This window comes from Opisthocomus hoazin, chromosome 7 (assembly GCF_030867145.1).
Source record: "Opisthocomus hoazin isolate bOpiHoa1 chromosome 7, bOpiHoa1.hap1, whole genome shotgun sequence".
In the NCBI taxonomy this organism is placed as follows: Eukaryota; Metazoa; Chordata; class Aves; order Opisthocomiformes; family Opisthocomidae; genus Opisthocomus; species Opisthocomus hoazin.
In genome coordinates, this window is record NC_134420.1 from 18,010,822 (window position 1) to 18,025,471 (window position 14,650).

The 14,650-nt window shown below is 44.1% G+C and overlaps 1 protein-coding gene across 1 annotated transcript in view; it reads left to right on the plus strand.

Annotated features, from left to right (window-relative positions):
- BRSK2 (BR serine/threonine kinase 2) overlaps positions 1–14,650 on the plus strand; it is a 343,747-nt gene that overhangs the window by 316,813 nt on the left and 12,284 nt on the right. The window contains 4 exon segments of the mRNA XM_075425697.1: positions 513–636; positions 4,432–4,612; positions 5,316–5,405; positions 13,895–13,942. Of these exon segments, the coding sequence (XP_075281812.1) occupies positions 513–636; positions 4,432–4,612; positions 5,316–5,405; positions 13,895–13,942 (443 nt within the window).

Sequence of the window (14,650 nt, forward strand, 5' to 3'; positions counted from 1 at the left end):
AAAAAGCAAGATCCTGTGATTGTACTGTCAGCCCACCAGGACACCTTCAGAAAAGGAACTTTTCAAGTCCTGGAACACCAAAGGGGTTGAAACTGGGTGGGAAGGAACTTAAATCCCTGTGTTACCAGCATCCACATATTGTCACAAGAAATGGAGAGATCCCTGGAGGCAAACCAGAAATGTGTCCCCTGGCTTATCTGCACTTTGTATATGGAGTATTAATGGGTATATTGGCTCAGTCAAAAGACTTACCGTTGCTCCTGATTTTTCATTGTTGGTCACACATGCTGCCAGACTAACACTGTGTGCTCTGTCATTTTAACAGTTTTCACTAAGTGAAGTGTTGTTCTGGATGTTCTCTGACAGTTTTCTACTTACTGTTAGTAATAGTATCACATCTGGAGTGTTATCAAAACTTCCATGGGTGTTTTTTAATATTTTTTTCCTGGCTGATGGTATGTAACTAGTAGTGCTAAATATTCTAAACTATCTCTTTCTTTTCATCATGTCAGACTTGCCAAAAAATCCTGGTTCGGTAACTTCATCAACCTGGAGAAAGAAGAACAGATTTTTGTGGTCATTAAGGACAAACCACTAAGCTCCATTAAGGCTGATATTGTCCACGCTTTCCTCTCGGTAAGTCACCCCAGCTGCCTCTTCGAGGCATTGCTCACTGGTCAGTTCCAGGACTACTTGTGCCGTATGTTACTGGGCAGGGTCTCTTCTCCTTCAAATGCATCCTCTGTGGATTTAGTTTACTTGGCCTGTTGATTCAGGCCTCCACTGGACTCTGTCTGAATTTCTAACTGTAGATAGTAGTATCTAGGATGAGAAAAGATTTCAGCCTTCTTGGCAGGGTCTCCAGGTTGCCAGTGCTTGGAATATCACTGCAGTTAGAGCACACTGCTGGTGCGGTATCAAGACAGTGATTTGCTGCTATGTATAACTAACCTTACAGTCACCATCTGGGCATCAGATTGGGTCTCCCTCTGCTGGGTATTCCTTCCACCACTTTAGTCAGACAAAAATCCTGTCTCACATTTGCCTTTGTTACTTTAAATTTCCTCTTCAACGCCATATGGCAGAAAGAAGGGTAGTTTCCTGTGGTGACCAGAGTATCAGTTGTTGCACATGTGGTTTATTTACAGTCTAGGAAAGCAGAGGGAAATTGTAATTTTTTCCTATAGAAAGTCCTTATTCTCCTTATTCTCTATCTAGAAGTACCAATGAAGAAAAAGTCATCACAGAAAAGTTAATTCAAGAGATTTTTCCATTCGAAGTAGTTGACAACATCATTAGACTTTTTTTTTCCATAGAATTAAGAGGAGAATTAATTTCTTATATCATTTGTTGAATTGCTATTGTTTTCCACAAAATACTGTACTCCTTTTTAGTCTCTATGATGCTGCAATGAATTTCTTCCAAAAAAACAGCCATAATCCTTTTAACTGTACAGGCATACAAGGAGCAAGTGCAGTATAGTAGCATGCATCAGGCACTGGTATCCATCTCAGACTGGTTTGAAGCAGCCATGTCACTGTATCAGTTTCATGCAATTAGCTGTGCTTCTGGGTTCATATCATGACATAGTATGCACTACTGCCTGTGTTGGTGATCCTGTGTTGGTATCCCCATGTGTGTGGGTTGAGGTGTGATGTAGTGATTTGTGTGCAACCATATGAATCATCTCTTACAGCCAACTTCAAACTTAAATGCATTGTCACAGCCTGCTAAGTCCTTAAGGTCAGCTTCTCAAAGAACTCATCTTCATTTTTCCTCCTAAATTAGAGGCCAGATTTCCAAGTGATTTGTTTAGGTTATTTTAAACTGGTCCTTTATGAAGCAATAAATAGAACGTGAGTGTGTTAAATTTTGGCAGGAACTGTGAATAGTAACTGCTTGAAAATTAAGCAGTTATGAAATTCTCCCACAGGTCTGAAGATACAAATATTGCATGATGCCAGAAAACTTCTCAAAGTTCTTTTACATATTGATAGGGGTTGTGGTTTGGGTAAGTTATTTGCAGGCATGCTTTTCCTGTGGATATCCCAGGCATTTGTCCAAGTGTCTGCTCCGTGTCCTCATGTCTATTTGATATCATAGAATCACCAAACAATTGAGGTTGGAAAGGACTTCAGGAGGTCTTCCGCTCAAAACAGGATCATCTATGAGATCAGACCAGGCCACTCAGGTGGTTTTTTGTATCCAGTCTTATATCCCACTGACTCTTCTGCCCACTTCCTTAAGATCAGTTTCCACTCAGCCAAAGGCATTTCTCAAAATTGGTAGATGAGTACCAAAAACAACAAGAAGGGCTTCTTCAACTACATCAGCAGCAAAAGGAAGGCTAGGGACAACGTGGGGCCGCTGCTGAATGAGGCGGGTGTCCTGGTGACGGAAGATGCGGAGAAGGCAGAGCTACTGAATGCTTTCTTTGCTTCAGTCTTCAGTGCTAAGACTGGCCCTCGGGAATCCCAGGCCCCGGAAGTAAGAGAAGAAGCCTACAAAGAGGACGACTTTCCCTTGATCGAGGAGGACTGTGTGAGGGATCGCTTAAGTGATCTGGATGTCCACAAATCCATGGGCCCCGATGGAATGCACCCACGAGTGCTGAGGGAGCTGGCGGATGTCATTGCTGAGCCACTCTCCATCATCTTTGAGAGGTCCTGGAGGACAGGAGAGGTACCCGAGGACTGGAGAAAGGCCAATGTCACTCCAATCTTCAAAAAGGGCAAGAAGGAGGACCCAGGGAACTACAGGCCGGTCAGCCTCACCTCCATCCCAGGAAAGGTGATGGAGCAGCTTATCCTGGAGGCCATCATGAAGCAAGTGGAAGAAAAGAAGGTTATCAGGAGTAGTCAGCATGGATTCACCAAGGGGAAATCATGCCTGACCAATCTGATAGCTTTCTACAATGACATGACTGGCTGGGTAGACGAAGGGAGAGCCGTGGATGTTGTCTACCTGGACTTCAGCAAGGCTTTTGACACAGTCTCCCATGATATCCTCCTAGGGAAGCTGAGGAATTGTGGGCTGGACGAGTGGTCGGTGAAGTGGATAGAGAACTGGCTGAATGGCAGAACTCAGAGGGTTGTCATCAGCGGCGCTGAGTCTAGTTGGAGGCTGGTAACAAGTGGTGTCCCCCAGGGGTCAGTACTGGGCCCAGTCTTGTTTAACTTCTTCATCAACGACCTGGATGAAGAGTTAGAATGTACCCTCAGCAAGTTTGCTGATGACACCAAACTGGGAGGTGTGGTAGATACACCAGAAGGCTGTGCTGCCATTCAGCGTGACCTGGACAGGCTGGAAAGCTGGGCAGAGAGGAACCTGATGAGGTTCAACAAAGCCAAATGCAGGGTCCTGCACCTGGGGAGGAACAACCTCATGCACCAGTACAGGCTTGGGGTGGACCTGCTGGAGAGCAGCTCTGCAGAGAGGGACCTGGGTGTCCTGGTGGACGACAGGTTAACCATGAGCCAGCAGTGTGCCCTGGCTGCCAAGAAAGCTAATGGGATCCTGGGGTGCATCAAGAAGAGTGTGGCCAGCAGGTCGAGGGAGGTTCTCCTTCCCCTCTACACTGCCCTAGTGAGGCCTCATCTAGAGTACTGTGTCCAGTTCTGGGCTCCCCAGTTCAAGAAAGATGAAGAGCTACTGGAGAGAGTCCAGCAGAGGGCTACGAGGATGATGAGGGGTCTGGAACATCTCCCCTACGAGGAGAGGTTGAGGGAACTGGGCTTGTTCAGCCTGAAGAAGAGAAGGCTGAGAGGGGACCTTATAAATGCTTACAAATATCTGAAGGGTGGGTGTCAGGAGGATGGGGCCAAGCTCTTTTCAGTGGTGCCCAGTGACAGGACAAGGGGCAATGGGCACAAACTGAGGCACAGTAAGTTCCGTCTGAACATGAGGAAGAACTTCTTCCCTCTGAGGGTGACAGAGCCCTGGAACAGGCTGCCCAGGGAGGTTGTGGAGTCTCCTTCTCTGGAGATATTCAAGACCCGCCTGGACGTGGTCCTGTGCAGCTTGCTGTAGGTGACCCTGCTTCAGCAGGAGGGTTGGACTAGATGACCCACAGAGGTCCCTTCCAACCCCTACTATTCTGTGATTCTGTGATTCTGAGTAGGAAAAGAAAGACTGAGTGTATGAAGTTGTGCAACATGTAAATTTACAAGCATGCTGGGTATTCCACCAATAAATATTCAACCTTTGAATTTAGGTCAGTCCTGTAAGGAGCAATGCATTCTTCTGTGGTGCCAAGCAACGTACACTCTTACTGATTTCACAAGAACACTCTGTATGTTACAAAATCAAGTACAAAAGCAAATCCAGCAAATCTCATCTACTTTGGAGATGGGTATTGTTCTAAATGAAATTTTGCAATTTTGTTCCCTTTGTGCACTGGTTCTACTATCTCCTTCTACCAACCTGTTTCAGATTCCAAGCCTCAGTCACAGTGTCATCTCACAGACAAGTTTCCGTGCAGAATATAAATCCACAGGAGGTCCTGCTGTCTTCCAGAAGCCAGTGAAGTTCCAGGTGGACATAACATACACAGAAGGGGGAGAGGCGCAGAAGGAGAACGGGATCTATTCTGTCACTTTCACACTCTTGTCAGGTAAATCAGGTAACCATGCAAAGCTGTAAAATGGGTGCAAGCTGGCTTTGTCCTTGCTGATATAGAGGCCTGCAAAGAGACCTCTGCCAGGGGAAAGAATACAACTGTCTTGACCTCAGGGGAAAATTCAGACGGTGGCAAGGAGGGTATCAGGAAGAAAAATGGTGTTGATAGTGATGGAAATGTTGGGAGGGAAAGAGATTCCCAAAGAGGTAAAGTTGCCACCATCACGATTAATGCTAAAATGGCTGCTCTGTGCATGAGATTTGAGGCACCTCCATGTAATGTCTCCTTGTTTCACTCAGAGGTCTCAGTGTCTCAGCTGAGCACTGTGAGGCCACTGGTTTCTTCCTTCTGACAGAAACATGCAATCACCCTTTTCTTCTGGGTGGCCACATGCCCCTCATATGGGTTAAAACCAACGAACAAACAAACAAAACTCCACCTTCTTTCTTTACAAAAGGAGCCCAGAAGCCATCCTTCTTCCTGTTAAGTCCAGCACACCACAGTCCCTATTAATGTGGGAACTGCATAATAGTTCCTCAAAGCCGTGCCTTCAGCTGAAGGACAGATACACTGTCAGTACATTCTTGGGGATAAGACTGAAGGGAAGATGCTTGTGATCCTTCCCCTCCAGCATGGATGTATGAGGATTCAGCTCCCACTCCTCTCACAGCCATTTGTGCCTCTTCTCTCCTCACAGGTCCAAGCCGTCGTTTTAAGAGGGTAGTAGAAACCATTCAGGCACAGTTGTTAAGCACACATGACCAGCCTTCAGTGCAGCAGTTATCAGGTAAGTAGTTTCTACTGTTGAGCACCTTGCTTCAGCAGGGACAGGAAGGTGAAGTGCCTCTCAGTACCAGGAGGCTGAGGGAGGCCATCCCTCTGATTACAGCAAGAAACAAGCTCCGTTCAGACAGAGCAGTAAATCCCTGCACCCACCCTACTCCTCCCTCTCTCATTCCCACTCCAGTGCTTGCAGCGCGTTCCCCAGTTGAACAGCTTCTGCCCTCCTCCCACCCAAAGAGCCATTTGCCCACTTCTCCATCAAAATCTGCATCATCAATAGATCTTCCAGATTTTCTCTGTCTCCAGAATTTGCCAGAAATACATCCAGCTTCAGAGGGTCCCAGCACAAAGTTGGGAGCTACTTTTAACTTAGCCGTTAACAGCAGCGTTTTCAGATGGTCAGAAGGTGGCTAATAGTTTCCAGTAGTGTGGTCAAATTCTTGGCCCAATTCTGTGGTAGCACAAATCATATATTAAGGTTCTGCAGAAGCTATATTTTACCTGTTTTTAAAGTAAATTTCAGTTCCTAATGGTGGTAAAGAAAGCCTTACGTGTGTGACCCTGTGCCATGACATCAGTCTGAATCTGCAGGCAGCCTGAATTGATAATACAGAAACTTGCCTCATCCCACCGTTATGTAGCAAAAGTTCACTCTGAACACTAGAGGTGACACACAGAAAAAAATACCAGTTTTAACTCTTCTGTCCTTTAAAAGGACAGAACAAAGGAAGAAAGTGAAAATTGAAAACTTAAGTAAGCTTAGCTATTGGGAGTGCTTCAAGGAAGAAAAAAATGGGGAGAAGCAGAAAGAATGTACAGATACAGGGAAGAAATAGGAGCAAGGCAGAAAGCAGAGGCTGCAGGAAGAAGACAAAGAGGCAGGAGGAGTGGGAAGAATTTTCCGATTGTATGATGATGAACAGGTAGTAACTGAATATTATACATATGAGCCAAAATCTATGATGAACTTTTGTGTGAACCAGTCAAGACAAAAGTGGAGGAATGAAGTCGGCAGTGCGTCCCGCAGTTAAATCCCTGATGTCCTTGGCTCATTGCACATATGGGTTACATCCTTCTGGTCTAACAGTGCGGCTTTAACAGCTGAAGATAAAATAACTCCATGTAGCAGAGTGTGTGCTCACTACATGACAGTGAAGTATGCTCAGTTCAGGAAATATTATTTTCCACTTTGCTTTTGCCCTCCAGCACTGCCTGACCTTCTGCATGCTAGATTGCAAGTGTGCCCAGCACATGGGTTATTCTGTTAGGAAACACAAAAGGTGAAGATACTAGAACTGGGCTTGGTTCAGGTTTTTGCTGTCTGGACTTTTGAAATTAAATCAAACTCAAGGAAGCATCCAGAATTTTCTGCCAGCCCTTCCTCTTGGGAAATGCTGGGGACAAGTGGGAGTGAGGGGAGTTGGACAGAAAAGCATCCTTTGAGTCTAGTTCATATTACCCATGCTGCGTGAACAATGTTCAAGCATTCCTTGTTTCTTAGGGAAAGAAGTGTACCCTTACTCTCTGGTGAAGAAAAAACTGTTAAAAAAGTAAATAACACAGTTATCTCTCTTAAGTTCTTCACCCTAGTATGTGCTAGCTACTGAGACTCTCTGGAAAAACTTGGACCCAGTTGCACACTGGCATGTGAAGCAAGCTATCTCCCTAAGAAAGTCATATTATAGCAGGAATAAAAACCATTCATCTGAAAAAGGCTCAGGGATATGTTTAGTGCAGACTGAGCTGTGAGAAATGTATCTGATTTACAGTTTTACACTGGTTCTGGAATGGAGAAACCATCTTACAGACACAGAATCTCTTTCTACTGCTTAAAGGTGCATGAGAGTATGTCATTCTAGCAGAGAAAACCCAGCCTGATGTTAAACACCAGAGTGGAACAGATAACTCCACATGGAGCAAAACTGAATTGAATGGTCTTTTGAAACTTAAAAGTGAGAATTCCCTTGGCCAGGGAGTTATCCAGGCAAAACAGCTCACAAGACACAGAGTGCCAAACTATCCTGACCTAATGAGGAATATGCAAGTCTCTTGAAAAAGAGAGAAGTAATTCAACCTGAACAATTTAGATTGGAGCAGAGTAGAAGGAAAAGAGGAAAGGAAGGGGAAAAAAATGAATGTTACCAAAAAGAGACAACCTGTGCATCAAAGTAGGGAGGCCCTGTGGTTCACATTTCTAGGCAGTGAGATATTAAGGTGAAGTAAAGGGATAAAGGGACAGCAAGAGTTCACATTCAGCACCTTGCTTAGCTGGGTGGCTGTGGTTGGGAAGATGTGTGCAATAGCTTCCTAGAAATTGCCATGGAATTGCTCAGCATTTCTTACTGGAAACAAGGAAAATTCTTCTCTGTTTCTCTTCTTCTCCCATATTTCCAGCCCTGACCACCTCACAGGAATTGTGGTGGTTGGACTCCTATTCACGTTCATGGTTTGAGGACACTCTGTAGGCAGTCGACTGCTGCAACAGGACGAGCTCACAGTTCACTTTGACTCTCCTCCTCCACGGCTGCGAGGATACTGCTGGGTCTGACCAGCAATACTGGCCCAGCACTGGAGGTTTTCCTAGCTCATTGTGCGCAGACATTTCCTCTGTGCGGTTGTCTCCTCTGCCTTTTAGTTCAGATGCCATTACAGGTGGGATGATGAAAACCATCTGTGAAAGGTGCATACATGTAAAGTGAGACCCACAGAAGGGGAAGATTCAATGAACACAGTAGAAAGCAGAACAGCAAGAGCTGATACTCATTCTCTCTCCTGCCCCTCTTTGACCTGTTATGCAGCATGCCAGCCCACTAAGCCGGCTTGCCTGGGTTTCAGAACGCACTTTCCTCTTTCTCATTTCCTCCAGCTCACAACAGTGTTTGTAGATGTCGTGTTGCCCATGCATCTGTGTGTGTGTGTATGCAAGCCTGACATGTACCTGATTCAGGCAGATGTGTTTCTGTGTCACACCTGAGCACCTTATAATCTCCCTTCCCCCTGGATATCCCTCCATTCACTTCCATTTTTCCTTAAGACTGACTGTGCTTATTTCTTCTGACATACTCTGAAGCAGGAAAATAGCTTCACTCCCTTACCTGAATAAGTGTGTAAATAAATGAAATCTATCCCACAAGCTGATGTAATACTTCTAAAATCCACTGTCCAGTTGGCCACATTTAATGTAACGTACCAGCCTTCTACCTTAATGTTTCAGGACATTAAATCCTCTTGTGTAGCTGCTGAGACAATACCAGGTCTACAGACTCATGACTGGCATAGAACAAGTAGCTAGGGATTGATTGTTCATTTTTTTCTCCCCAATGAAAGAACTACAGGCCATCATATGCAACTAGTGGAAGCCACGTACCAAAAAAAAAAACGGGAAGGTATATCTTCATGTAATGTATGACCTGTGGAACTCCTCACTGAAGCAGGTTCTGAGGACCTTGCAAATGCTTATCTTCCCCTGAGTACGTCTTACTCACAGGGAGTCTGGACAACTCCCTGGAAGAGAAATCTTCACGAGGATTGCTAAACAGAGCAGGCTAAGGAAATCTCTGACCTGAAAGTGGTGAGAGAGTGAGGTAGTGTTAGGAGGAAGTGTTCTGTATGCTTGGCCTGCTGTTACACTTCTGGATATCTGTGTATGGCTGCTGATGGAGACAGAGCACTGGCTAGTTTTGGCCTTTGATCTGAACCAGAATAGCTATCCGTGTGTTCTTGTAACTTGTATCACAAAATCCTTTAAGCCGAGTGAAGCCATGAAAGGACAGTCCCTTTTGGATCAAGAGTGAGTATCACTGTCTCTGAGAGCAGCTGGCCTTGTCTCTCGTCCATGTATGGCTCCGTCCAGGAGCCTTATACTTGAGTAAACCCTGGGCAGGACTGCCCTTTGGTGGGATAAAAGGATCTCTCTCCATGGGAGAAAATATGTCAGATTTGTGCCTTTGTTTCAGCCCAGTACTCCTTCAATTAAATCATAATATGTTTTCCTCCAATGCCTTTGCACAGAAGAGTAATAGAAACAGCTGGTGGATAGGGACATGCAAAAGCTGTCTGTGATTTTTCACAGGGTGTCAGTTTTGATTTCCATAATATTTTCTTGCCTCTTTGGGCTTTGTTTTTAAGTGTGGGGTACTGCATGTTCTTATTTGTTCCCATTTTCCCGTGTTCTGGGCAATCAGCAATACTGAAATAGCCTTTACAACTTCTTCGTAATCGGTTTTCTGTTTCTTCATTATATTTATTGCCTTCATGTCAGATTTTAACCATTGGCATTTCAAAGTTTAAAGCATCTCAGTGTTACTGCTGGAAATGCCTTTTATCAGCATAAACAAATGTTTAGAGATCATATCCAGCTTCAAAATAGGGTAGTGTAAATTCTTGCTCATTGTGTGTATCTTCTGGATATGCACCCAAGCTCTGTTACTGTCCTGGTGTACATCTCAAGAAGCAAAACATGTTCACGTGACTCAAAAAATTTTGCTAGAGTATGGATCTGTCAGTTCTGGGTGTTCTGTCTTTATGGCTGACAAGAGCTGTAGGTTGGCTAATTTGCTACAAAAATTTAGTAAGAAACTTAATGGTTTCCAAATCTGTGAAGGATTTTATCATCAAGACAGAAAAGGGAGTAGGGAGCAGATGAAGTGCTTTGCAAGGTAAACTTCCAGCTACATACTCAAAACAGGGCTATGCAAATGCCAGTTTGTAATTGGACTGCAAGACAGTTTTATCTGGGGCTCATCCAGGTCCCAGGCTTATCGTTTCCTGCATTCTTGTGCAAACCTTTATGTCTTACCACCCTCGTCGTGTCTGGGACAATCACTTCATCTTGCTGTCATGGTTCCCACCTACAAAAGGTGCCATGTAATGCCTGGCTGGATTGGCAGAGCTCTCGTTTTTTGCTAAACAGCTTTAGTATTATTACTGAACAGACCTCATTAAAATTAACTGAGTAGTCCTGAAATAAAGCATGTAGAAAAAAGTCCAAGCTCTCCAGAGTTTTGATAGGAGATCAGTGCATTTCAAATAAGCACACAAACACTGGGGGAATTCCAATCTAAATGATAACTGCCTTGGACCAGATGAACTTGTGGCTCCCTTGACATCATGTACCTTAATGGAAATGTTTACTGGGGACTATGAGCATTCAGCAGGAGACGCTCAGTGCTTTCTGGGATCTAGCCCTGGATTTGGAGATCTCAGAGGAGCAGCTGTTTGGGTGAATTTTCCTAGGCTGGGACAAGTCTCAGAGATATCAGAAGCATCACAAACCAGGCAGCTTAATTGTGAAATTTACGTAGGGTAAAAACACAGAAATTACAGAAAAAAGAAAATCGTGAAAGAAAATTAATCAGAACACTAGCATTTTTAATGGATTCAGAACTTGTTTGGCCTTTTGAAGGAAGTCTTATTTTAACCACAGCATTTGCCATCTGTTAATGAACTGAACTGGGTGTCGTTTATGAAAGTCTTGGTCAAATCCAAAGTATGAGTGACTGCCAGCAGTCTCTGTGAAATCAGGATTTGCCTTCTTATCAGAAGGATCAAGATCTGACACTGACACTATGCTTTAATTCAAAAATTAAACAGCACACATTAAAAATGCAGCTACATGACCCATCAACGCTTCTCAGACAGCTAAAGGCCTTTGGACCCTGGCTTTATTTACCTCACATAACACCTGGATCCCACAATCACTGGGTTATGGATTATTAGCGATGAGCAGAAGCTGACTGCCAAGAATCTAAGCCCTTCTAATTAGAACGAAAATTCTACTTTAAAATTATGAAATATTCTATCATATAGAGTATTTATTAAAGCAGATGTTACAATATGATGGAAATGAAAGAAGTATTAAAGTAATTATTATAACAGAGAAGCTGAAGGCATATTAACTCTGTTAGTCTTTCAAGAGATGTGGTATGAGCTACTGTTTCTGGTGTGCTCACGTTTGCTGTGCCTTAGGAATGGGGGAAAAGCCACCTGATCATGGCTTGCAAAGGCATTAAAAATAACAATAAATTCCTGTGCAGTTCCTGGAACTGGCCGTGGCAATACAGAGAATGCAAATTATAGTTGTGCATAAAAGTTTTAAGAAAGACAAATTAGAGGTTTTATTAGTGTTCCTTTGATATTTTTCCATGGTCTTATATTTCAGAAAAGGGCTTGTGTTTTTTCTTACCCATCAAAATCAATTCTATAACCAGCAAATTGAGTTTTTTAGGAACAAAATGGGATACAGAGCCAAAAATGTTCTGCTGTCAAAAAGCCTGTGTTACAATACATTTTTCTTGTTGTAGATCTGTCAGTTTGTATTCTAAACACACAATTAATGTATGTAGACCTGTTACACAATTAGCTTTAAATGAAATACTAAAAAGAGCTATACTGACTGCAAGTGAATTTGATAAAAAAGACAGTATTCTGAAGTGTTAACTTAAGAGGACGTGATTATTTTTAATTGGTTAAAATTAACAAGAAAACTGAAATACCAATTTCAGGAGAATCTTAGTAAACCAGCCAAAATGTTTACCTACTCTGACATTATCCAAATAATAACTTTTTAGTTTCCAGACTGCTAGTTACTGTGTGGCCAGTCAGTCTGGATACACGAGGGGGAAATTCCAGGTGTTGGAGGTGGGAGTCAAAAACAATCTTTTGGTTATGTCTGAGACTTTCCTTGCTCTTACGTGTTTTTGCAAAGGGTAAGTTCTGCTAAGGACTGGGTGAATACTCTGAGCTCTACCATCATAGATCTTTATTAGACTGCATTACAACAAGGTGCAGATGACTCACAGGGGGCTGGACAGGAGCCACTAAAAGGCATGAGACAACAAACTTCTCCAAGTTATTAAAGAAAAAAACTGATACAAAGCCATGACTGACTTCTGGTTGTTGGTTCAATGAGCAGCTGTAGGCATTTCTTAAACCTGTTAGGCATCGTCAGGGAGAAATGCATTTTGGGAGCTTAATCTGCCTTCACTCAGTCAGATGAGCCAAAGAATGTCAAAGGCAGGTAAACTGCTGGCCTCTCTGACACCTCTTGATACCTTGTTCCAGTTCTTGAATCCTCTCTTCTCCTCCACCTCCTTCCTTTTTGCCCTTTCTCTTTCTCTCAATCTTGTGCCTTTCTGAGAGACCTTCCATGGGTATCATCTCCCATTGACCCCTCCCAGCCTGCCTCTAGCCTTGGGGATGGAAAGAGTATAAATGCTACTTAGATGCTTTGACCAGTATCACTGGACCAAGCACCTGCCATCTCTACTCCGTGCTTTCCCAGATGATCTATGCCCCACAGGCCTGGCTGCATCAGAAAACATACATATCCATGCTCTTCTAGCATGGGTTCAGCCTACCCAAGCATATCCAGCACCCCTTCCCCCTTTTTTGAAACTACTTTTCTTGGTATTTAAGGGGAGGAATGCTGAGAAATTATCCTTCCCGCTCTCCTGCAGACTTTTCAGTAGATAGGGAATAGTTAGAGCTTCCTAGCATTTAGGGATTTTCAGCATATATGTGCGTGTTTCCAAAAAGTCTATTTCTTGAATACCTGCCGTTCATCAAGAGGCCAGGTAGGAGGAGATCTGAGACTGAACTGAGTGCTTTAACTGTTGGCCACTTGCTCAGCAGCGAGTAGGTGCTCCACATTGCCCACCACTCATGGACACAATGATTTAGATCCCAGACGTGAGGGAATCCTGGCTGACAGCAGCAGGTCTGGCTTGCCAGCAGGTTCCACATGGAAGTGTCCAGCAGGGCTGGTCATTTCTGCTTTAAAGCTGACATGTAGAGCTCCTTCTGCTAATCGCACCAGAGTAAGACACACTCAGAGGCTGTGGCAATGGGAGCTATACACAAAGTGGACAGTAATGTCTTAGGGCCAGATTCTGCCACTCTTTCCAGAAGTAATTCTATTGCCTGTGAGTAGTGACATTGAAAGCAAGAGGAGTAAGAGACTACACATGAATGAGAGAGGCAGAGTTATGTTGAGGACTTGGAAATTATCCTTAGAGGTATCAAAGATGTTTTTGAGCTGTGTAAGTAGCCTTCTCATTCCACGTCCAATAGCACAGCACTGCATTTCCTCCCTCTCTCCAGGTTTTTGATGTACATAGATCAGCTGGCTGGGCATTTCCTGGCTGTTGAAGGCTAACTTGCAAAGCTGGCCAGGTGAAACAATGTGTTCAAGGCTTTTAGTTTGCTAATGTGGTGGCAGAAGATTTCCTACATTTCATAAATACCTATGGCAGTGATAAAAATGTGAGTGGAAGCAGCGGGACTAAAGCAGTGCCCACTCTCAGTCACAGGGCCAGGTTTGCACTGGCATACAGTGGGTGGCAGAATTTGGCCTGGGTTGTTTAAAGACCAAGATGTGTACATGTTTCCTGCTTCAGCTAATAATGTGCTAAGTTACTACTTTATGCACAGAGGTATGGAAACCTTTTTTTATGTTTTTCCCTCCCTCCCTCCTCTTTCCGTTCTATGATCCAGACACCACTAACTGTATGGAGTTGATGACTGGCAGACTTTCCAAATGTGGTAAGAACTTCCTTCCCTTCTGCCTTTTCTCCTTCCCCAGTCCCTGCTGAGCAACATAACAACGCGCCGTCCTGTCCCTTCCACCTGTTCCCCTTCCCTATCCCTGCTCTCCCACGCTCTTTTCAGGACTACCCACCCCGTAACACTATGTCTTTCACTTACCTGGTGGACACAAGTGTATACCCCTGACTCTGTTCCTCCCCATCCATGCACAGATGCACAGGCTCCACCACGGCTTTCCCCTTCATAGCACGAGTGTGTGGTGTTGCCCTCGAGATTCCCTCCCTCACTGTAACCCAGGCCAGTGATTTTCTTTTTCTTTCCTGTTTTTTTTCCTCTTTTGTTTACTTGCTGCCTTTGATTCATGATTCTTCAGTCCCTTTTCTGCAGTGAAGCTGAATGCTGCCCTGCTAGCTGCTGTCTCCCTTGGTTTCCTGCTATTTATCGAGACAGGATTGCTATGTTACTTCATTCCCTTTTGCATCCACTCCCTTCTTCCCCAGATATCCTTGGGGTAAGACCCTTTTAAATCTGCCATAAGACGCACTGCATATTATCTGTCAAACACTTAGCTAGTTTAAATTGCAATAGTTTCAGTCTGGTCTTGGGGTAGAATGTTGCGTCTCTAGCTGGAGGAGTAGTGAACCTACTGTTGATTCAGAATTTTGCTAGGAATGGGGGGGGGGGGGGGAAGTTTCCTGCAAAACT